Here is a 24,274-nt window from a genome sequence, read left to right on the forward strand (position 1 = left end):
GCATGCCAAGAGTTTAAAGCAGATTCAGTCAACTTGAGAAACAATATAAAAATGGTACTCACATCACAAAGCAAGGCTGAGCTTGCTCTTCCCTGAAGAGCTTTGTGGTGGAGGCAGGGCAGGCTTTTGATCCTGGCCGGACCCTCGAGTTAGCCTTCTTTCACAGACTGGTGACTTCTGCACCCAACCGTGCTCTGTTTGGGTCTCTGAACCTGAGTGTGTAGAAGGCTCTAGTGTGGCAAGACTTCAGCCTGATGTAATATACAACCTAATGAAGTTCTAACTTGTGATTTGGAAAGCTGTAAGAGCATTTTTGCCATTGAGCACTTCAGAGAGCTGCAGTGCACACAGGTTGAGGGCAAGTAGGCTTTAATTTGGGGCAATGTTTTCGGGCTGACAGTGGTACCAAGGTTAGAGAATTGTTCCTGATTATCTTTCCAGTGCCCCTGAATCAAGTGCCAGAATTTGGAAATCTAAGTCGGGTAAGTGCAGTGTGTCAGTTTTGGTAGGCCTAGGATCAAGCAAAGATAATGCATAACAGTAAGAGCAACATTATCCAATAAATATGCTGTGCCTCTAACCCAGTGTTGAAGTCCCTAAACAGAATACCCCCGTTCATGACCGTTCTATCCTTGAAGTCACATTACTGGGAAATAATAGGAATTAGGAAGAAATAACAGGAAAACAGTCAGGAAATTTCTCTGGTATTCTTGAATGACACATTTTAACAATATATATTTACATATTAAAAGAGGATGAGGAAGTATTTTACTTGAACTATCCTTTGAAAGTTTCAGAGATTTAATAGTACATGCAGATTTTTGTTGTTTACATTTTATCTTATTGTAGTTCTATAGTATGTCTTGAAATCAGGAATTGTGATACCTCCAGCTTTGTTCTTTTTAAAAAAGATTTATTTATTTGAGAGGCAGAGTTATAGACAGAGAGGTCTTCCATCCACTAATTCACTCCTCAGATGGTTGCAACGGTCAGAGGTGAACCAATCTGAAGCCAGGAGCCAGGAGCTTCCTCTGGGTCTTGTTCTTTAAGACTTCCTATTACTAATTGAATTTCATTGCTGCTGTTGGTCTGTTCAGGTTTTCTATGTCTGCATGGTGCAATTTGAGTAGTTGTGTTGTCCAGAAATTTATTCATTTATTCTAGATTTTCTAATTTTTTTTATTGTATAGTTTCAAATAGTTCCTACTCTGGTATGAGTTATAATGTGTCTTTTACCTCTGGATTTATTTTAGTCTTCTCTCATTTTCTGGTTACTCTTGTTAAATGTTTTTGGATTTTTGTTCATCTCTTCAAAAATCCAAATTATCATTGATCTTTTGTATTTTTATTTTCTCGGATTTACTTCTTTGACTTTTGTAATTTTGTCCTATTAACTTTGGAATTGCTTTTTTTTTTTCAGTTACCTATGATACATCATTAGGGGTGTTTTGATTTTTTTTTATGTAACTGCTTATTGCTGTACACTTCTTAGTACTGCTTTTGCTTCATGCCATACATTTTGTTGTATCCTATAGATTTGTTGTGTTTCTATTTTTGTTTCAAGGAATTTTAATATTTCCCTTTTGATTTCTTTGATTCACTCCCCAAATGACTGCAATGGGCAGAGCTGAGCCTATCTGAAGTCAGGAGCCAGGAGCTTCCTCTGGGTCTCACACGTGGATGCAGGGGCCCAAGGACTTGATCCATCCTCTGCTGCTTTCCCAGGTGCATTAGCAGGGAGCTAGATAGGAAGTGGAGCAGCTGGGACTTGAACTGGCATCCATATGGGATGCCAATGCTGCAGGACAGGGCTTTAACCCATTGCACCACAGCACTGGCCTGCCCCATATATTTTTATAATTCCTAAAGTTAATTTTGCTGTTCATTTCTAGTTTTTATTCCATTGTGGTCAGAAAAGACAAATGTTATGATTTTGATTATTTTTTTTCTTGAGACTTGTTTTGTGGCATAGTGTATGGTTTATTCTTGAGATCTTAATATGTTGATGAAAGGAATGTGTACTCTACAGCTGTTGGATGAAATGTTTTATAAATGTCATTAGGTTCACTTAGTTTATTGTACAGTTTAATTATTCTGAAAGGCAGGAAGAGACAAAGAGAGCGCTCTCCTATCTTCTAATTCATTTCCCAAGTGCCCACAGTAGCTGAGCTGGGCCAGGTCCAAGCTGGGATCCAGGAAGCTAATCTGGTCTCTTATTTGGGTACAGGGATCCAACTACTTGAGCCATCACCTGTTGCCTCCCAAGGTACGCAATATCAGGAAGCTGGAGTCAGGGGTGTATGTAGTACTCAGCCCCAGGCACTCTGCTATAGGATGCTGGTGTCCCAAGAATGTCTTAACTATTGCACCAAATGCTTGCCCCTGTGATATAGTTTAACTATGGTATTTCTTTGCTGATTTTTCTTTTGGTCTGGATGATCTTTCTACTGATGGAAACGGTGTTTATGTCCCTCACTATTGTTGTGTTGGGGCTTATCTCTCCCTTTATATCTGATGTTTGCTTTATGAAATTTGGCACTGTAGCCTTGCAAAAACACTTAAAGTCATCTTTTTGATGAATTGATCCTTTGATCATTATATAATGATTTTCTTTGTCTCTTTACAGTTTTTGTCTTAAAGTCATATTGTCTGATGAGTACAGTTATTCCTGCTCATTTCTGGTTCCATTTGCAGGGGATATCTTTTTCCATCCTTTCACTTTCAGCCGGTGTCTTTCTTTATTGGGGATTTAAGTTTCTTGTAGGCAGTATATCACTGAACTTTTTTTGTATTTTTTTTTTAAGATTTCATCTATTTATTTGAGAGACAGTTACAGTCAGAGAGAGGGAGAGACAAAGAGAAAGATCTTCCATCTGTTGGTTCACTCTCCAAATGGCTGAAATGACCAGAGCTCGGCCGATATGAAGCCAGGTGCCTGGAGCTTCTTTCGGGTCCAAGTGCTTGGGCCATCTTCTAATTTTCCAGGCCCTACCAGAGAGCTGGATCGGAAGAGAAGCAGCTGGGACACAAACTAGTGCCCCTGTGGGATGCTGGTGCTGAAGGCAGAGGCGTAGCCTACTGTGCCACAGTACTGGCCCTTGGACTTTTTTTTTTTAACCCATTCAGCCATATGTATCTTTTATTTAGAGAAGTTAGTTCATTTAAATTTATTTTTTGTTAAGTTATGAATTAGTCCTTTTTTAAAAATTTCTTTTTATTTTGAATATTCTTTGTTTTTTTTCTAGTATTTTTAAACTTTTATACAGTTTTTATGGTGATAATTATCTTTCTTTTGCTTTTCTCTGTAGCACTTCCTTAAGCATTTTTTGTAAGGCAATCTGGTGGTGATGAAGTCTGTTTTTCTCATCTTAGTAAATATTTCTTGTTCATTTGTGAAAGAGCTTTTCCAAGTATAGTGTTCTTAATTGACAGTTGTTTTTTTTCTTCAGAACTTGTAATATATCACTTTCCCTCTTGGCTTGTAAGGTTTCTTTTGAGGAATCTGCTGTTGGTCTCGTGGGAACTCCTTTAAGTGTGACTTGAAGCTGTTCTCTTGCAGATTGTAGAATTCTCTCTCCATAGTATATATATTTTTTCTTTTCTTTTCTTTTCTTTTTTTTTTTTTTTGACAGGCAGAGTAGACAGTGAGAGAGACAGAGAGAAAGGTCTTCCTTTGCCGTTGGTTCACCCTCCAATGGCCACCGTGGCCGGCGCACTGTGCTGATCCGATGGCAGGAGCCAGGTACTTATCCTGGTCTCCCATGGGGTGCAGGGCCCAAGCACTTGGGCCATCCTCCACTGCCTTCCCGGGCCACAGCAGAGAGCTGGCCTGGAAGAGGGGCAACTGGGACAGAATCCGGCGCCCCGACCAGGACTAGAACCCGGTGTGCTGGCGCCGCTAGGTGGAGGATTAGCCTATTGAGCCGTGGTGCCTTTGATGAATCAAAGTTACTACCTTTAAATAATAGTAATAGTCTGATATATTAGTGTTTTCCTCTGTGGTTATTTATTGGAATTCTGTAAAATATCTTTGCTTATCCCAGGGTCTTGAAGATATTCTGCTTATCTGTATTAACTTTTTTAAAAAATTAATATTTAAAAATTTTTTTGAAATTTATTTTTTAAGGAATACAAATTTCATAGGTACAACTTTAGGAATATTGTTACTCTTCTCACCATATCAGCCCTCCCACCCACACTTCCAACCCATCTCTTCCTTCTTCTCTCCTTGCCAGTACCATTCTCCATTAAGATTGATTTTCAATTAACTTTGTACACAGAAGACCAACTCTATGTTAAGTAGATTTCAACAATTTGTGTGTGCACTTGTGCGTGCACACACACACACACAAACCTGGGAAACTGGTTTTACAATTAATTCTCAATACAACTCATTGAGGACAAAGGTCCTGCATGGGGAGTTAGTGCACAGTGACTCCTGTTGTTAATTTAACAATTAACACTCTGATGTATGACGTTAGTGACCACCCAAGGCTCTTGAAATGAGCTGTCTGGGCTATGGAAGCCTTTTGAGTCCACAAACTCCGTCAGTATTTGGACAAGGCCATAAGCAAAGTGGAAGTTCTGTCCTTCCTTTAGATAAAAGTACATCCTTCTTTGATGGCGACTTATTTTCACTGGGATCTCTCTCACAGAGATCCTTCATGTAGAACATTTTTTGCCACAGTGTCTTGGCTTTCCATGCTTGAAATGCTCTCATGGGCTTTTCAGCCAGACCAGGAAGACTTAAGGGCTGATTCTGAGGTCAGAGTGTTATTTAAAGCGATTGTCATTCTATGAGTCTGTTGTGTGGACTGCTTCCCATGTTGGACATCCTCTCCTTTTTAATTCTATTACCAGGCACTTGATCCTGCCTATATGTTCACTTTAACAGTTAATATGATCACTTCAACAATTAAGATGGCATTTTTACCACCAAGTTTAATGGGATTTGGAGTCCCTTGACAAATTTTTAACTGTATCCTTAGAAGTAAGTCTGTAGGAATGTATGCAGAACTATATATATTAATAGTTAAAAACATCCTCCTCCCTCCCTTATTCCCACTCTTATGTTTTACTGATATCTATTTTCAATTGACTTTATATACGTAAGATTAACTCTATGTTAAATAAAGAGTTCAAATAGGATGCAGAAAAAAAAATCCAAAGCCAGGAGCCAGGTGCTTCCTCCTGGTCTCCCATGCGGGTGCAGGGGCCCAAGCACTTGGGCCATCCTCCGCTGCCTACTGGGCCACAGCAGAGAGCTGGACTGGAAGAGGAGTAACTGGGACTAGGACCTGGCGCCCATATGGATGATGGCACTGCAGGCGGAAGATTAACCAAGTGAGCCACGGTGCTGCCCCCCCCACCAGGGTTTTTATAGTCCCCAGGCAAACAAGTATTATGTCGTCTGCATTCCTTCTTTCCCCTGGCCCTGCTGGACCAAGGATGGCCCACCTTATTGATTGCCCCCACCTGGTCCTGGCAGACCAAGGACTGCCCGGTGTCAGGTTTCAGCACAGAGAAGCATCCTGGGCCTAGCCAGTTCCTTTGTCTTGTGAGAAGCCTGTCATGGCGTGGCTCTGGCCTCTCACAATATGGGATGCAGACGCCGCAAGCAGAGAACTAACTTACTGTGCCACAGCACAGGCCCCCATTTATTTTCAATTGAAAAGTTGATAGAAAACTGTCTAGCTTGTACTTTCTGGAAATAGCATTCTTCCATGTCAATTCTAAATTATCTTCATACCTCAAAAGGCTCATGGAAAATCAAACTAAAAGATAAATTTATTTTGGTGCAAACAATTCTTGAAATCTGTGCTTGCAAGGGTTCTTCAGAATCTTCATGGAAATTGCACAGATTTCATACATACTACTTTACTAATTTTTGATGTAGGAGTTTATACAAGAAATAGAAACTTCCGGCTGTATAAGTCATCAAAACTAGGAAAGCATGTGGCTTTGGAGATTGCTGAAGATAACAAATTCTTTCCTAAACAATCAAAAACGATTCCTGAAGAAAACCAGTATTTCCTCTCTTCTTTGGTATGCAATGTCAGGTATGTAGGCAAAAATTAAACTGTTGTATACTCCTGATTGATTATTCAGTCATGAATGCTATTGCATATTGCTAAAAAGTGAATTGTGTAAATTCATCCTATCTCAAGAAAATGACTCTCCATTCTTAAAATACTCTTTTCTGAGATTTTTAGCCACTTAGTTTCCTCTCTGTATCTTTTTTTTTTTTTTTTTGACAGGCAGAGTGGACAGTGAGAGAGAGAGACAGAGAGAAAGGTCTTCCTTTGCCGTTGGCTCACCCTCTAATGGCCACTGTGGCTGAGGCATTATGACCGGCGCACCGCGCTGATCGATGGCAGGAGCCAGGTGCTTCTCCTGGTCTCCTATGGGGTGCAGGGCCCAAGCACTTGGGCCATCCTCCACTGCACTCCCTGGACACCGCAGAGAGCTGGCCTGGAAGAGGGGCAACCGGGACAGAATCCGGCACCCCGACCGGGACTAGAACCCGGTGTGCTGGCGCCGCAAGGCAGAGGATTAGCCTAGTGAGCCGTGGCGCCAGCTCCTCTTTGCATCTTTTAAATGATTATATCACGTATTTTTCAGTTTTTCTAAAATGAATATCACTTTTATAAAGAATGAAAACAACTACCTGAGCTGGACCGGAAGAGAATCAGCTGAGACATGAACCTGGCCCATGTGGGATGCTGGTGCTGCAGGTGGAGGCTTAGTCTGCTACGCCACAGCGCTGGCCCCACTTCCTTTATTTTTTAAAGTGGACATAATACCACCTATTTTCAGAATTTTTAGTAGAATTAAATATGTTAAAACCGTTCACATAAAATACTTAAAACAGTGCCCAGCACATGTTAGCATCTCGGGAGATGTCAGTTGGCACTAGTGGTGGATCTGAGAGTCTAGGAGTTGTATCAAAATTGTGTATCTCCTGCTGTGTTCCAATATCGATCCTACAGACAATGGAGGGCTCTTCCGTCGAATAGGATTACCTCAGGGCCCACGCTGTGGTACAGCTGGTAAAGTTGCTGACTACAGTGCTGGCATCCCATATGGGTGCCAGTTCAAGTCCCAGCTGCTCCACTAAAGATCCAGCTCCCTGTTCATGTGCCTGGGAAAGCAGGGAATGATGGCCCAAGTCCTTGGGCCCTGCACCCACATGGAAGACCTGGATGAAGCTCCTGTCTCCTGGCTTCAGCCGGGTCCACCCCTGGCTGTTGTGGCTCCTTGGGGAATATACCAACAGATGGAAGACCTCTCTCTCTCTGTCTCTACCTCTCTGTCTTTCAAATAAATAAAAATAAATCTTTAAAAAAATGTAGGATTACAGGAGCCGGAGCTGTGGCATAGCGGGTAAAGCTGCCACCTGCAGTGCTGGCATCTCATATGGGCACTGGTTCAAATCTCGGCTGCTCCACTTCCAATCCAGCTGTCTGCCATGGCCTGGGAAAGCAGCAGAAGTTGGCCCAAGTGCTTGGTCACCTGCACCTGTTGGTAGACCTGGAAGAAACTTCTGGCTCCTGGCTTCAGATCGGCTCAGCTCCAGCTGTTGCAGCCAATTGGGAAGTGAACCAGCAGATGGAAGACCTCTTTCTCTGTCTCTCTGCCTCTCCTCCTCTCCCTGTGTAATTGACTTTCAAATAAATAAATAAATCTTTTTTAAAAAAATAAAAATTATCTTACTTTTCTTTTGTGTGTCTAAGTATATACCAGATATTTTTATTTCAAGGAGCCAAGGCTAAATTTTTTGATTACAAATGTGCCTTTTCTTTGAGTAAATTTTAATCAGTTTTTCCCTTTAATCTTTTTTTGTTCATATTTTGCTCTTATTCACGGTTTTTTCTTTTTTATTCACGGGTTTATAACAAATTTCAAAGGCTCCATGTGTTTGGGGAATAGTACGGTAGTTCATTCCCCAAATGCCCACAACATGCAGGGTTGGGCCAGGCTGAAGTTGGGAGCCAGGAACTCAGTCTGGGTTTCTCATGTGGGTGGCAGGGACCTAAATAGTTGAACCATCACTGTTGCCTCCCAGGTGCAGGTTAGCAGGAAGCTGGAATCAGAAGCAGGGCTGAGATTCAACCCAGGCTCCTGGATTTGTGATGCAAATGTCGTAAGTGGCATCTTAACTCTCAGGCCAGACTTCCCCCTGAGAAAACTGCTGAACAGTGATCATCCTACTCTTTTAAACTGACAAATTTCTTATTGTTTTAACTGACAAATCATACTTTTTTTTAGATGAATAGAATTGGTGTTTTTGTGGAGAAATGTGGCTTAGTTACGGATCTATTTGGAATTTAGTTTTCTTTCTATATATCCCTGCTTGTTTAATTCTAATATAATTTTTAATTATTTTCTTCAGATTCTCAGATACTTTACGAATTCTAACATGTGACACACCTCAGAATAAAAGAAAGCGAATGAAGCACTTTAATAGTACCAGCCCTTCAGGTAATTTTAAAAGTAATTTTCTATCAGAATTTAATGATTAAAAACTCACTTTGCCTTAAAAGGTCATACAACTTAAGTATTCATCTCTGCTGATTACTGGAGATTACTTTGAGGTTGCTATTCAAAGTGAAAAATCGTTTTAAAGATTATTATTAAAGTATTTACTAGTTTTCATTGTATGGAATTTTTCAAAACAGTATAAGGTGATTAGATTTTTTGATAAACACATGAAAATAAAGTAAAAATTCTCTTTACGCTTTTGTCCGCAGTCCAAGAGGGGGACCCTGCAGTAGTTTGCTACTTGGTCCTGCAGAGCTCCCCCTGTATTTTCAGTACAGGGAGATCTTCCTCATGCTTGTAGTGACTGCACAGTTTTTGTAGAACGGCCCTATCAGGATTTACCCATTCTCGTCCTGAAGAAGTGCGGATTTTTCTCTTAAGATTCCTTACATAAACCCTCCAGTAAATATTTTTATTAATATGTTTCAGTATATTGCTTTATTATAAGTAGGGAAAAACAAAAATAATTAAAGGTACAACAAAATTGGATTGGTGACATACCAATATTCTGTAGCCATTAAATTTAAATTTATAAAGCCTATATAATATGTAAAATACCCATTTATGATAAGATACAAAAGGCACTAAAATTTCATATGATATGACCACAAGTTAGTGTAACTTTTTTGGTAGATTTAACAGTTTATTTTGGTTTTGGTCATTGAAAACAACCCATTCAACCATGTGCCACCTGCTTGGTGCAGTAGGAGTCAGGTCGTTGCTTGAAACTCTGATAGCCCACGTTGGAATGCCGGGTTTGGGTTCCTGCTACTCCACTCCTGATCCTGCTTCCTGCCAGTAAGCGTCCTCAGAGGCAGCCAGTACCGGCTCCAGTACTTGAGTCCCAGCTGGGAAACCCAGGTGGAGTTCTGGGCTCCTGCCTTCAGCCGGGCTCAGACCTGAGGCACCCGGGGAGTGAACCAGGGAATAGAGGATCTCTCTGTCTCAGTGCCTTTCAAATAAAGTGGAAATAAATAAAAATCCTTAAGAGTGGTATGCAAAAAGTCTGCAAAATAATCTGTACTTTAAACATGTTTAAATGGTTATCTGAAATTCTGGCTTGTTCAGTAGCTTTGTTATTACGTCACAGCAGCCAATGATCGTTTGCTTCAGTTGGAATATGCCTCCTAAATCCAGCTTCATTGCAGATTCCAGCTTCCCTGTAACTTATGTCATTTGCCCTAGAAAACTTTTCTTTAGGGTTAAAATGGCTGTGTGAAGGGCATCTTCAAGTTTTCTTGAAAAGATATAATGGCAGAGCCGGCGCTGTGGCTCAGCTGGTTAATGCCCTGGCCAGGAGCACAGGCATCCCATATGGGTGCCGGTTCGAGTCCCGGCTGCTCCTTTTCTGATCCAGCTCTCTGCTATGGCCTGGGAAAGCAGAAGAAGATGGCCCAAGTCCTTGGATCCCTGCACCCTTGTGGGAGACTCGAAGGAAGCTCCTGGCTCCTGGCTTCGGATCGGCCCAGCTCCAGCCGTTGTGGCCAACTGGGGGAGTGAACCAGTGGATGGAAGACCTCTCTCTCTCTGCCTCTCCTCTCTGTGTAATTCTGATTTTCAAATAAACAAACAAATCTTTAAAAAAAAAAAAAAAAAAAGGCCGGTGCCACGGCTCACTAAGCTAATCCTCCGCCTGCGGCGCCAGTACCCCAGGTTCTAGTCCCGGTTGGGGCACCAGGTTCTGTCCGGGTTGCTCCTCTTCCAATCCAGCTCTCTGCTGTGGCCCGGGAGTACAGTGGAGGATGGCCCAGGTGCTTGGGCCCTGCACCCGCAAGGGAGACCAGGAGGAAGCACCCCGCTTCGGCTTCAGATCAGCGCAGCGCGCTGGCCGTAGCAGCCATTAGGGGGGTGAACCAACGGAAGAAAGACCTTTCTCTCTGTTTCTCTGTCTCTCACTAACTCTGCCTGTCTCAAAAAAAAAAAAAAAAAGATGTAATGGAAGTCTGAAAGTTTTCCCATGCGCTTGGTTCTTTCCCATTGTTGTGGCTTTCTAGGCAAAGTAAGCTCCAGATGGTTCTGACTAGAATAAATATGGCTGCCTTTCATTCCAACCAAAATTAAGAAACTCCAGATAGACAGTACCTGACTGTGACTAAGTCTTGCATCCCAGAGCTCCTGTACCATTTGAGTTGTGGGAGTGGTTTCTTGGAAGACAAGAACATCTCCTCTTGCTAATGCCACAGCATTTGCAGCTTTTTAGAATTTTATCAATTTTTATTTATTTGAAAGATTTTCCATCCATTGGTTCACTCCCCAAATGCTTGCGGCAGTTTGGGGTGGGCAGGCTGAAGTGAGAAGCCTGGAACTCCATCTGGGTCTCCCACGTGGTTGGTAGGGACTCTGATTCCTTGACCATCATCTGCTGCTCTCTGGTCTGAGCATTAGCAGGACGCTGGAATCAGGAGTGTGGCGAGGACTTGAATGCAAGCGTTGTATGGGAGGTGAGCATCCCAGGCAGCACTTAACTGGTGCACCAAATGCCCATATGGTTTGCACCTCTAGTTCGCACTGAAGGAGCTCCTGCACCTACTGCAGCCAGAGCACATTCAGTGTGGACAAGTTGACCTGCCAGGCCGAAGGTGGCCAGTGAAGAGCTGCAGCCTGCTCCTCACATCCCTACACGTGGGAACTGCCTGGGTGACATTTTCTTACACATTTGTTTCCTCTGGTTGTTTAACATGTATTTCTTGACATTGATCTGGAACTCACTTCTCTCATTTTTACATTAATATATTTTCTTTATTTTTTTAAAGATTTATTTGAAAGGCAGAGTTAGAGAGGCAAAAACAGGGAGAGGGCCTTCAATTAGAGAGAGAGAGAGAGAATGAGAGAGAATGAGTCTTTAATCTGCTGGTTCATTGCCCAGATGTCGCAATGGCTGGAGCTGTGCCGATCGAAGCCAGGAACTTCTTCCAGTCTCTCACAAGGGTATAGGGGCCCAATGATTTGGACCATCCTTCTACTGCTTTTCTAAGCCATAGCAGAGAGCTGGATCAGAAGTGGAGCAGCCAGGACTTGAACCAGTGCCCTTATAGGAAGCTGGCACTGCAGGCTGCGGCTTTACCACTATGCCACAGTGCCAGCCCCCACATTAATATATTTTCTAAAATCTCTCCACTTATTTTCATAAGGGAAATATAGACTTCATTTTAAGAAAACTATTTGTCTTCAAAACTTAAATAGGGGGGCCATTGCTGTGGCATAGTGGGTAAAGCTGCCACCTATAGAGCTGGCATCCCTTATGGGTGCCGGCTCGAGTCTTGGCTGCTCCACTTCCGATCCAGCTCTCTGCTATGGCCTAGGAAAGCAGTGGAAGATGGCTCCAGTCCTTGGGCCTCTGAACCCACGTGGGAGATCAAGAAGATCCTGGCTCCTGGCTTTAGATCGGCCCAGCTCGTCATTGTGGCCACTTGGGGAGTGAACAAGTGGATGGAAGACCCCTCTGTGTCTCTGCCTCTCTGTAACTCTGCCTTTCAAGTAAAATACATCTTAAAAAAAAATAAAAAAACTTAAATAGAATTTTATATAATTTTGTTTATTTAAAAGGCAGAGCAACAGAGAGGTGGGTGGTGGGTGGGATGAGGGAGAGACATAATGATCTTGTTTTCATTGGTTCACCCGCACAAATGGCTACAACAGTCAAGTCTGGGGCAGGCTAAAGCCAGGGGCTAGGACATCCTGGTGTCCCAAATAGGTGCTTAGGCCATATTCTGCATAGGCATGTTAGCAGGAAGCTGGATTGGAGGCAAAGCAGCCCAGACTCACATCAGCACTCTGATACAGGATTCCAGTGTTGACAGTAGCAGCTTAGCCCACTGAGCTACAACATTAACCCCTCCATGAAGTTTTAAATGCATCATTCTACATTACAATAGAGTTTTAGGTACAAATATAATTGAACTGTTAGTGCCCCCTAAAGACCACAGGGAACACACCCATAGCAAGCAAGTTGAGTCAGTTAGTCCTGGAAACAGTGGGAGGCTGCTTTGTAGGAAGGCTGGGCTTGTTCTGAGTTGGGTGTTGTCAGGGGCAGTTCTGGGTAGCTCTGTAGCCGTTATCTAGAATGCAGGCGGGCTAGAGGGAAACTGAAGCTATGGTGGTACGGCCACAGCAGTTGGCCAGAGTAGGGGGCCAGTTGGTGATTTTTGTGGTTTGCAAAATGCTCATGTTCTGACTGTTCAGACATGATTACAGAGTGCTCTCGTTTTAGTCGTGAGTCCTCATGACCACAGAGTGGCCTTATCAATGTTATCTACTTCCCTGTAGGATAAAAGAACCTATGAGCTAACTGCAAATTGCCAAACCACCCCCCCGCCCAAAAAAACACCCACCCAAACTGGAAGGGTTGCAAAACCCGTAACTGTTCTAAACAGCAACTTAAAATTTAAGTTCTCAACTTTCAGATGTTACAATTTTTAAATAATTCTTCTCTGTTGCAGTAGGAACCATCGAAGGTTTTCAGTGTTCACCCTACCCTGAAGTCGATCAGTTTGTTCTTTCCTTGGTGACTAAAAATGACATTAAAGGAGGTACAACTCATCTTATTTTTTATTAACTGTTATATGATAGAGTCATGATATCTTTAGAAACATTCTTTATTTTAGGAATTAGGCGTTGGAGCTACTTTTTCCCAGAACAGTTGTTGGTTTATGATATTTTCAAATATCGCTGGTGTGAGAACATTGGAAGAGCCCACAAGAGTAATAACATCATGTAAGTAATCTTGTTTATTAATGCTGAGATGTATTCTGAATGTTTATAACTTTTTTTTAAAGATTGTTTTTAAATTTATTTGAGAGGCAGAGTTAGAGAGATGGAGAGTCAGAGGTCTTCCATCCACTGGTTCACTCCCCAAAAGGCTGCAATGGCAGGAACAGAGGTGATGAGGAGCCTGGAGCCAGAAGCTTCTTCTGAGTCTCGTACGTAGAAGCAGGGGTCCACTGCTTTCCCAGGCCATAAGCAGGGAGCTGGATCGGAAGAGAAGTAGCCAGGACACAACTGGTGCCCATTTGGGATGCTGATGCTGCAGGTGGAAGCTTAGCCTACTAAGCCACAGCACTGGCCCCATGTTTACAACTTTGAAATAAAGCTGACAATATAAAAATGTAACAAGTTAAACTAATTAGATTATTACATTTGTTGGGGTTTATAATATTCAGAGATCTTATTACATTGCTTCTAACATATGGCAGCTTTATTTGTCCTTTGATAAAATGGCATAGTCTATAATCTTGAAGACTGAAGTAGATTGACTAAAAAGCAAGCAGCAGGCAGGGAGTGGATGTGATGAAAAGGGTGTTCTAGATACCTGTGGAAGTGATTGAAACTGGGCCGATTATGGCAAGACGACAACTCCTCAGTGCTACAGAGCTGGAGGTTAAGGCTGTGTTAACTGCATATAGATAAATCACACATTACTGAGCTACTGGATGCTTGTTAGAAATGCCAGGCCCTGTTTTAGGTAATTTTTTAAAATGCTCCTGGCAAAACAAGAGGAAGTAAAAAGATGAAGTAAAACTAGAAATATAATTTAAAATAATAAAGGGATATAGTCAGAAGGGGGATAAAACAGAAATCTAGTTACAACATGGGAAATGTTATTTCATATTTAATGTCAAAGCTGATACTCTTACATAGCACATGTGCTAGAAGGGGGAGATGATCCAAGTGTGTGTTGGAAAATGTGTGGCATGATTCAGTGCTATGGTTGATATTCTTAAATTAAAAACAATCTTGAAAAGCTCTATTCTTGGGCCACTGTTGTGGCCTCGCACAGTAAGCTGCAGCTTGCAGTGCTGCTGTTCCATGCCAGAGCACCAGTTCAAGTCCTGGCTGCTCTCCTGTCCGTCTAAAGCGCCTGGGAAAGCAGCAGATGGCCCAAGAGCTTGGGTCTGTCACCCGTGAGGGAGATCTGGGTGGAGTTCTAGGCTCCTGGCTTTGGCAGTTTGTAGCCACACTGGGAAAGAGCCAGTGTGGATAGAAATCTCTGTTGCTTCCATGTGTGTTTCCCTCTCTCCCTCCCTCTCTTTAAAAATAAATAAATCTTAGAATTATATGCTCAATACACCAAGCTGTCACCAAAAAAGATCCCCACAGTCCTATAACCCAGTGAAAACTAGTTAGCACTGATGCATCTTTCTAGTCTTCTGTGCGTGGACATTTACAAAAAAAATAAGATTATATCCAATTATTTTTAGCTGTGAAATATTACATGTAATAGTATGTATATGTGTAAGTAATATGCGCCTCTTAAAGACCAATGCTCAAATTCCATTTTGTGCAATTTGATGGACACAGGGAGAGAGCTATCTTTTGGGGAGATCTTCTGTCAGTGTGTGCGTTTTCCTCCTGAAGTCCATTTTGTGTGATATTTTAGGCAACTGGTTTTGTTTGTTGTGTATCTTCTTTCCTTTTTACTTTTTAGTTGAAGATTTAGTCATGTTTCTTTTAGACAGCATTGAGTTGGATTTAATTTTCTATACAGCTTAGGTATTAATACTTTTCTTTTTTTAAACAAAGGATTCTGGTTGATCTGAAAAATGAAGTTTGGTATCAAAAATGTCATGATCCTATATGTAAAGCAGAAAACTTCAAAACTGACTGTGAGTTATTAATTTTTACATTTACCATAAAGTAAAAGTTAATGTTTATATAAAAATAGTTTTACTATCTTTCCGATTCAGGTTTGCCATTACCTGCTGAAGTGTGTCTTTTGTTTCTTTTCAAAGAGGTAAGTGCAGTTTTGTATCATTGTCATTACTAAGTCTTGGTATTATAGTATAAATGAACCAGGAGCAGTGTCACTAAGCTTTTTTTTTGACAGGCAGAGTTAGGGAGAGAGAGAAAGGTCTTTCTTCTGTTGGTTCACCCCCCAAACGGCTGCCATGGCCGGCACGCTGCGCCGCGCCAAAGCCAGGTGCTTCCTCCCAGTCTCCCATGCGGGTGCAGGGGCTCAAGCACCTGGGCCATCCTCTACTGCCTTCCCAGGCCACAGCAGAGAGCTGGAAGAGGAGCAGCCAGGACTAGAACCCAGGGTGCCAGCGCCACAGGCAGAGGATTAGCCTAGTGAGCCGTGGCACCGGCCTCCACTAAGCTTTTTAAGTACAATGTTTGTAACACATTGTTTTCACTTGAAGATCCATCTTGGTGATTTTCCTACCTCAGTATATATTTAATGACACATACCTCACTCTTTACTGCATAAGATTTAGTACACTTTAACCAGTCCTAGACATTAAAGAGGTTTCTGGTTGTATAAACCAAAATACCCTTCTTTATTTCTGGCACAGTGCTTGCAGCAGACATATCAGAGTGCCCAGTTCTTGTCTGCCTCCTCTGCTTCCTGCAGCCCACATGGGAGACCTGGATTGCATTCCAGGTTCTTGGCCTAGCTCTAGCTGTTATGGTTATTTGGGGGAGTGAACTAGTGGATGTGGGATCTTTGTGGCTCTGCCTTTCAAATAAAAAAATTACATATACCCTTTGCTGCCATTTTTTCCCCCAAAGATTTATTTGAAAGTCAGAGTTACACAGAGAGAGGTCTTCCATCTGCTGGTTCACTCCCCAACTGGCTACAACAGCCAGAACTGTGCCAATACGAAGCCAGGAGCTTCTTCTGGGTCTCCCACGAGGGTGCAGGGGCCCAAGCACTTGGGCCATCTTCCACTGCTTTCCCAGGCCACAGCAGAGAGCTGGATCTCAAACTGGTGTCCATAGGGGATACTGGCACTGCAGGTAGCAGCTTCACCCACTATGCCAGCAGTTTTAATCGTGGTTTGACAATCTAATAATACCACCAAAATTTCTTTCAAAGATCTATAATTTAAAATCTTCCTCATAATATTACAACATTTTTATCTGGGCTCATATTTTTAAACCAGTAAGTATACATAATACTCTGTGGGGCCTTTCCTTTTTAAGATGTATTTGAGAGACTGAAGTCTTCCATCCACTCCCCAAATTCTCCCACGTGGTGCAGGGCCCAGCTGGGACTTGAACCAGTGCCCCTACAGGATGCTGGTGCCCCAGGCGGAGGCTCCACACCTAATTTAAGCATGTAGCTGAGGAATAAGGACATTGTTACTTGGCTATGGTACATGAAGTTAAGGAAATTTAACATCACTATTATCTCATGTAAGCCTTAGTGATTAGTCCTTGGCAGTTTGTCTTTAACAGGTACACAGGCCACTTGAACAGGTAAGTCTGTCCTTGCTGTAGCACCTGCTGGGGATGTTGAAACATCTGTGCCACAGAACTGCAGGCAGTTTCAAATGGGGAGTCTAAGGAGTATCTGAGCCAACTCCAGAAACAGTTAATATTCTCATTCCTGTCGAACTGGTCTTAAGGTCTTAATATGTGGTGATTTCATTATATATTCAGTCTATGTAGAATTACAACTAGATTTTTTTTTTAAAGGAAGAAGAATTTACAACAGACGAAACTAGGAACAATGAAACCACGAGCCCTCATAAACCGTCCCCTGGTGCATCCTCTGACCCTGGCTGGGACAATGGCTTGGATGATGCTTGCTTTTTAGAAGCCACTGAAGATGCTGAATTAGCAGAGGCTGCAGAGAGCAGTCTTCTGCGTCACAGTAGTGGAGTGGATGAGATTCCTGATGACCTCATTATGGAAGTATTACAAGAGTAGCCAACTGTGGACATTACATAAGCAGCTGTAATCTGCGAGATTTGTAACAAAAAATTATATTGTCTGTCAAATGTTACTTGGAAAATAATGTAAGTAAATTTTATTGGAAATTAACTGTAGTATTTAGTCTATGTTCACATTGTCTTAATTTTACAGGTTAAAACATACATGTTTGGGGCTGATTCAGATAGGGTTTCAACATTTTTAAATTACTCAAGACATTATCCTAAAAGGATCATGGCCTCTAAAACTATTAATCAGTACTAAATCCTGAGGACTGGACCCTACTTGTTTTCAGAGGCCGCAGGGGACTAAGTTGGCACATTCAGTACGGCTGTCTTCTCAGTCCTGGTCAAGGAGATTCTCTAATTGGTGGTTGATATTTTGCAAATGATTTTCAGCTCCCAAAAAGGTTCTTGCTTTAAATAACAGAGCTGGAAGGCTGGACGAATCATACTGTTGAAAGAAAATAATTCAGATTAGCTAATATCAAAAACACTTACAATCCTATCTTTACATAGTTCAATCTGAAACCAATGGAAAAGATCTAACTTGTCAACTCCTCTTCCTTTCACTTTTATGATAGAATTCGTAGAACGTTGCAAAGGAGTGGCTCTGTACATCTGAGTGCCTGGGGCAGGTCAAGACTTGGTTTGAGCAAGTCTGTCTGATCTCATGTCTATTTTAAAACACACAACAAAAAACATTAGGCAGGTTTACTTTTACTGGAAGAACCAAAGGATGAGAACACCCAGCTTATAATAGCTCATCAGGGAAAAAAAACTCTAAATCCACTCTAAGAAAACTTTAATCATGGAACTGATCCTTCCAATAAGACAAAATTACTATGCAAGTCGAACAAAATCAACTCATGAGTTTAAACTAGTAAGCCAACCCAAAATTGATTAAATTCCTCTTTAGTTTTCTGACTACCTAGAAAACAGTGGATTTTTTTCCTGGCATACAATTTACCATATGTTGAGAGAATTCAAGAGCCTAATTAAGACACTAAGCACCTGCTCTCAGGGAGTGGAGGGAGGAGAACTTGCTTGGTGCTACAGGTTTAGTTTAGGAAAAGAGGTGAGGCCGAGAACACAGCTGGGAGTGGTATGGTCTAAAGGTACAGTCGCTGAATTTGTTTTAATGAAAGTGGTTGCTATTTTTCTAAATTTAATAACCAAGTCCACTTAAGCTTTAGACTAGTTAGGTACTTTGGGCTCAGGAAAACTGCATCAGTGTCAAAATTTAAAGCTGAATTTAGAAAACAAATCTGGTAACATTTTATGTAAAATTATACTAGGTGGACAACTTAAAGTGTATATTAAAAAGTCCAGAAATGGGGGCCACTGCTGTGGCCTAACAGCATCCCATATGAGCACCAGTTCATGTCCCGGCTGCTCCCTGCTGATGGCCTGGGAAAAGCAGTGGGAGACCCACGTGAAGGTCCTGGCCCAGCACTGGCTGTTGCAGCCGTCTGGGGGCGTGAACCACTAGAGGGAAGATCTGTCTCTCCTCTACCTGTGACTTTCAAATAAATTTTGTAGTTACTTTTTTTATTAATCCAATAATATTGCTTTTTCTTGCCATTTATAGATAATGGCTTTTTAGATACATGTACCAAGAACATGAGCTAGACATAAAAAATGTGGTTGTGCAAAGCCTACTCTTCCCTTATTGAACTCAGTGAGCCCGGGTTTTCCTGTACTGCTGCAGCTCCCCTCCTGAGGCAGAGTCGAAAGTAAAAAAACTCCAAGTTACCGTTTCCTTTGTGTCTGGTTCTTTCTCTTGAAGATCTGAGTACTCGTGATAGAGCTGTTTTAAATTAGATAGGAAATCTGCTGCCGTCCTCAGGGATGACTTTCTCTCCTTAAGTTCGTCGTATTTTGTTTGTAGCTGTATCAGCTGGGGCTCTAACCTAGAGCGAAAAGAAGTACACCGGGTGAAGGATGGAACACCAGGGTGGTGGCTGCTCCGTCTACCTTCAGCTCTGACAGCAGGAATGCATGAAAGGCTCCGGGTTTCAATTTGAAATGTAGGAGAAAGGCAGCTTTCAGCCTCGCAGATGAGCCGCTGGGGCCAGCTGCGTCAGCTCTCAGAGAGAACTTGGATCTTATAGACAAAGGGAATAGAAAAGGAGTTTTATTTTGTTAAATAAAAAAATGCTAACTAAACTCTTGTCTACTATGATGTCACAACATAAGTCCTGTAAGCTGTCCTTTACAGTGGACAAGTGCAGCGTTTTGTTAGACTCACTACTGAGCTGGCAGAATTGGGGTCTGACAGCGAATCCTAGCTCCCCCACTTCTGTGGGGTTTGACTGTTGGTATGTTACCTCTCCGTGCCTAGTTTTCCCAACGTAAAGTTAAAACAATAATATACCTCTCCAGTAGAAAAGGAACTAAAGAAGTGTGTTTTTAAAATATGTAATGAAGCCTTATCACCAGAGATAATAACCTCCCTCACTGATGACAGGGACGATCAATGGGTGAAATCAGGAAAGCACCCCGCACCCAGGGGACTGCTAGATGTAGGCTGTCGTATTACCTTGGCTGTTCTTAGCTGTAGCCTGGGCCAGCACCTGTCTGTAGTCTAAATTTGGAAACCAAAGGACTAGACAACCAATTCTCCCTCTTCAACTCCTGCGACAGTACTTTGTGCTTCACTGTCTTTTCTACCGGCCTTTCTCAGCTGCCGTACACCTTCAGAGCAGACAGCCTCCCTGGTACTGCTTTACTATCAAACTCCCAGCTCACGCAACAGGTACAGAAGAGCAGGAAGAAACACTTGCAGGCTGCTGTGGGCTCCAGTCTTTGCAACCAGACCCCGGCTGGCCAGTTCTGGGACCGTCTGGTCCAGCCTCTGGGAATGTGGATTCACACAACTGCCAACATTTATACAGCACTTAACCATGTGCCATCCCCATGAAGCACTTCTCACAACACCCGATGGTCTGTTAGATAGCATTACGCCTTTATACTAAAGAGGGAACGGAGTTATTAACAGGTTAAGTGACTTGGTTAAAGTTGCACGGGCAGTGAGGGGCCGAGCCTGGATTCAAAGCCAGGCAGTCTAACTGCATTAATTTATGCATGAATTTAATTGGGGTGCCTCTCAGGCCACAGCTGAGAGAAGTCGGGACATCAGTGGCAAATCCTCCCTTGCTAATGGGGGCTACAGCGACGTAGCATAACCTGCCCTCACTGAGCATCCAAATTCAAAGATAACCTGGAGTTTTCGTATGGCACAGCAGCAAGTATTAACGCCTCCCGATGACGTAGCACACTTGGGTTCCTTGAGGTATGTTCTGTCACAGGACTGTTGCTATCTTACCGAAGCAGTTCATCCTGGACTTCAACCAAACGCTGCCTTTTCTTCTTGATATCTGCAATCACCTAAGTAAGAGTAATTTCTTTGTTAATTTTGTGATGTGTACCGCCAGGAAAAGAGGGAACCTTGGAATAGTGTGGGTGTGGGATCTACTTCAGGATGATCTGGAGAAGGTGAGGGGCTAGATCCTCAGTAGATCCCATGAGCTAGACAGATGTGATCTTGCAGGACAGTGTTGTGATCTGTTTTGTATTTTTTTTTTTTTTTTTGACAGGCAGAGTGGACAGTGAGAGAGAGAGAGACAGAGAGAAAGGTCTTCCTTTGCTGTTGGTTCACCCTCCAATGGCCGCTGCAGCCGGCACACCGCACTGATCCGATGGTAGGAGCCAGGTGCTTCTCCTGGTCTCCCATGGGGTGCAGGGCCCAAGCACTTGGGCCATCCTCCATTGCACTCCCTGACCACAGCAGAGAGCTGGCCTGGAAGAGGGGCAACCGGGACAGAATCCAGCATGCCGGCGCCGCAAGGCGGAGGACTAGCCTAGTGAGCCGTGGCGCCAGCCTCTGTTTTGTATTTTTAAAACTATTTCAATAAGTTTTCTTATCTCAGAGGTCTCATTAGTCACTACCTAATACACTGCTGTTGGACATCCATAAACAATGTAGAAATGACCAAAATGAGATTACAGTTGAAAGAAAAAAAGATGTGTAATTGCCAGAAGACAAATGTATATTTCTCAAGGTCATTTCTGTTACCAATGCAGAGGAACAGTGACTTTGCACTCCTGGATTCGTGGAAGTTTGGTGGTGCAACCTCTGAGGTCATTCGGTCCATTCATTCACAAACAAGCAAAGGGGAATCCCGTGTTCACTGGCTTGTTTCCCACTGCTGCCTACTGAGGGGGCAGAGCCAGGACTACAGGTGAGCTCTCAGGACTCCTAACCTGGTGTTCTTCCCGGCTGCCCTTTTGCCTTAGACAGTGCTCTAAAAGGTTTTGCTTTTTGACACCCACAAAAGCAATAAATGTACATTACTCAACATGTACCCATATAAGGGACCATTTTGGACGTTGATAGCCATTTTTAGACCAACTGAGACATCTTTCAAAAAGATTTAATAGCACTTCCTTGAACATCAACCAAATAAGAGTCTAAAAAGATAAAAATTCTTACACAAAATTCTAAAGGCAGCAAACCCCAAAGTCAGGTCCTAACCACCTGTGTTAGTATCGTGTAGTCACATCACCCTAATTGCTGACGTCACTTACCTTAGCGTTCTTCCTTTTCAGGTTTTTCAACATCTGGGCTTCTTTAAGCTGTATGAAACGAAAGATAATTCCTGTGCATTTCCCAAGATTAATCATTTTGACATAGGTTACATTTAATTTAAAAATAGCATGTAAAATATGAGTAGTGCTAATGACTTTATTACCATATTGCCAGAAAATGCAAGCTTTTCTATGCTAACAGCATACTGCCTCAGGATAAGCTGAAAAACCTTAGGCCAAGAAATTTGTCAGTGAGCTTACCATTTTGATGAGTTCTTCTTTAATATTACAATGAAATTTATTGATGGCTTCTTTACAAATTTTAGATTCTATTCTTTCTCTGTAGAGGAGTTAAAAAAAGGGATCAAATTAGGTATCATGAAGGATTTTGAAATGTGTTTCTCCGGCTTAGCATATGTAATATACATGCACAACTTGGCATGTACCATTTAAAAAAATTTAAGATGTAATATTCAGCCTGTGGTACTTTCTCAGACAATCTAGGAAACATGTCTCAGCAAAGAAAATGACCAGAAGTGCCCTTCACCAACGGATGGGCAAGCCAGAGAGTGGTTGTGCCCACGCTCACACTGTTAAGCAACCCTGCGGTTAGAACCACATCTGACGGCTCACCCCAGTGACCCAGGGACCCTCTTCAAATCACCTTAGCTGGACTACCTCCTTCCTCTTAGAACCATTAACTTAACGACTTTGGGGTTTAACATGCTGCATGAGTTTAGAGGCAAATCATACTCAAACCAGAACACGTGAGCTCCTATATTCAATTTATTTAATTTCTTCTCCAATTTTTACTATTAGTCTCCTGCTTACTTTGGGTTTCCTTTGCTTCTGTACCTGGATTGCTAAGATGAGTTAGATGACTGATGCACTGCTTTCCTGGCATCCCGTATTTTTCACTTTAGTTCAAACACATTTAGTTTTCTGTTAAGATTTCTTCTTTGACATACATGTTCTTTATAAGTATGTTGTGGCCGGCGCCGCGGCTCACTAGGCTAATCCTCAGCCTGTGGCGCCGGCACACCGGGTTCTAGTCCCGGTCAGGGCGGCGGATTCTGTCTCAGTTGCCCCTCTTCCAGTCCAGCTCTTTGCTGTGGCCCGGGAGTGCAGTGGAGGATGGCCCAAGTGCTTGGGCCCTGCACCCCATGGGAGACCAGGAGGAAGCACCTGGCTCCTGCCTTCGGATCAGCACGCTACGCCGGCCACAGTGGCCATTGGAGGGTGAACCAACGGCAAAGGAAGACCTTTCTGTCTACTCTGTCAAAAAAAAAAAAAAAAAAAAGGTATGTTGTTTAATTGCCAAGTATTTAAAAAATTTTTTTCCAGCTATCTGTCTGCAACCAGACACTGTAAGATTTCTATTATTTTACATTTCTTAGCGTTGTGTTTTTTATGGCCTAGATTGTGATCTGTCTTGACAAATATTCCTTGTGATCTTGAGAAGAATGTGTATTCTGTGTTGCTGAAGTAGCCTGCAGTCTATAGCTATCCATAATAGGTTGAACACCCCTCATCTAAAAACCCAGCATCCAAAACGCTCTGAAATCCAAAATGCTGAGTGCCAACATTACACTCAGTTTTGGATTCTTGGATTAAAGACACTCAACCAATTAAGTGTGCAGGTATTCCAAAATCTGAAAAGCTCAGAAATCAAACATTTTCAGTCCCAAACACTTCAGATAAAGGACACTCACTGTTTGAATTTAGAACTCTTGGGAGCAGGGGTTTGATGCAGTGGTGAAGCTATTGCTTGGGCGGCCCATAGCCCACATCAGCGTGCCTGGTTTGAGTTCCAGCTCTGCTTCGATTCTAGCTCCCTGCTGACTTGCACCCCTGGAGGCGGCAGGTGGTGGCTCAGTGTTGGGTCCCTGCCAGCCATGTGGGGGACCCGGACTGACTTCCTGGCTCCTGGATTTGGCCTGGCCCAGCCTCGGCTATTGTAGGCATTTGGGGAGTGAACCACAGTAGATGGAAGAAATCAGTATCTCTCTTCCACCCCTTCCCTCTCCCTTTCAAATAAAATGAAAAAAAAAATTAAACAATAATTTGTATCTCTCTGCTGTATCACTCATTTTCTCCAAAGATACAAATGGTCATGAAGCACCTGAAAAGACACGCGACACTAACACGAGGGGAATGCAGACAGGTCTACATGGCACTCTACTCACTGGGATGACTACTGTAAACACCACCAGAACACGGGTGTTGGCAGGAATGCGGAGAAAGAGACACAAATAACTGGAAGGACATTCCATGCTTATTGACTAGAAAACTTAATACACAGATTCGCTGCACCTCCTATCAAAAGTCCAGTGACATTTTTTGCAGCACTAGAAAAAATCCTAAAATTCATGTGACTATCAAAAGACTCCAGAAAGCCAAAACAATCTTAAGAAAGCTGCAGGCCTCATACTTTCTGATTTAGAAACATATTACAAAGCTACAGTAGTCAAAACAGGATGGCACTGGAATAC

At 42.6% G+C, this 24,274-nt stretch overlaps 3 protein-coding genes across 6 annotated transcripts in view; 2 read left to right on the plus strand and 1 right to left on the minus strand.

Annotated features, from left to right (window-relative positions):
• Positions 1-17,304, plus strand: part of LOC103347387 (DNA-directed primase/polymerase protein) — a 36,068-nt gene extending 18,764 nt beyond the window's left edge. For 3 of the 4 annotated variants that reach the window (XM_051830448.2, XM_051830446.2, XM_051830449.2), the window contains 7 exons: positions 5,897-6,059; positions 8,393-8,481; positions 12,981-13,070; positions 13,146-13,254; positions 15,061-15,143; positions 15,225-15,271; positions 16,957-17,304. In XM_051830448.2, the coding sequence (XP_051686408.1) occupies positions 5,897-6,059; positions 8,393-8,481; positions 12,981-13,070; positions 13,146-13,254; positions 15,061-15,143; positions 15,225-15,271; positions 16,957-17,190 (815 nt within the window). In that variant the 3' untranslated portion in view covers positions 17,191-17,304. The remainder of the gene's footprint in view (positions 1-5,896; positions 6,060-8,392; positions 8,482-12,980; positions 13,071-13,145; positions 13,255-15,060; positions 15,144-15,224; positions 15,272-16,956) is intronic. The other variant, XM_051830447.2, reaches the window with a different exon arrangement.
• The window catches only part of LOC127485527 (anoctamin-5), a 235,505-nt gene that overhangs the window by 110,523 nt on the left and 100,708 nt on the right, over positions 1-24,274 (plus strand). The gene's annotated exons all lie outside the window — the stretch shown is intronic.
• LOC127482619 (centromere protein U) overlaps positions 17,264-24,274 on the minus strand; it is a 57,650-nt gene continuing 50,639 nt past the window's right edge. The window contains exons 8-12 of the mRNA XM_070067786.1: positions 22,044-22,122; positions 21,783-21,830; positions 20,521-20,582; positions 18,949-19,105; positions 17,264-17,646 (exon numbers count right to left, since the gene is read on the minus strand). Coding sequence (XP_069923887.1) covers positions 17,533-17,646; positions 18,949-19,105; positions 20,521-20,582; positions 21,783-21,830; positions 22,044-22,122 — 460 coding nt within the window. The 3' untranslated portion in view covers positions 17,264-17,532. The remainder of the gene's footprint in view (positions 17,647-18,948; positions 19,106-20,520; positions 20,583-21,782; positions 21,831-22,043; positions 22,123-24,274) is intronic.

Source organism: Oryctolagus cuniculus, unplaced genomic scaffold (assembly GCF_964237555.1).
Source record: "Oryctolagus cuniculus unplaced genomic scaffold, mOryCun1.1 SCAFFOLD_109, whole genome shotgun sequence".
NCBI lineage: Eukaryota > Metazoa > Chordata > Mammalia > Lagomorpha > Leporidae > Oryctolagus > Oryctolagus cuniculus.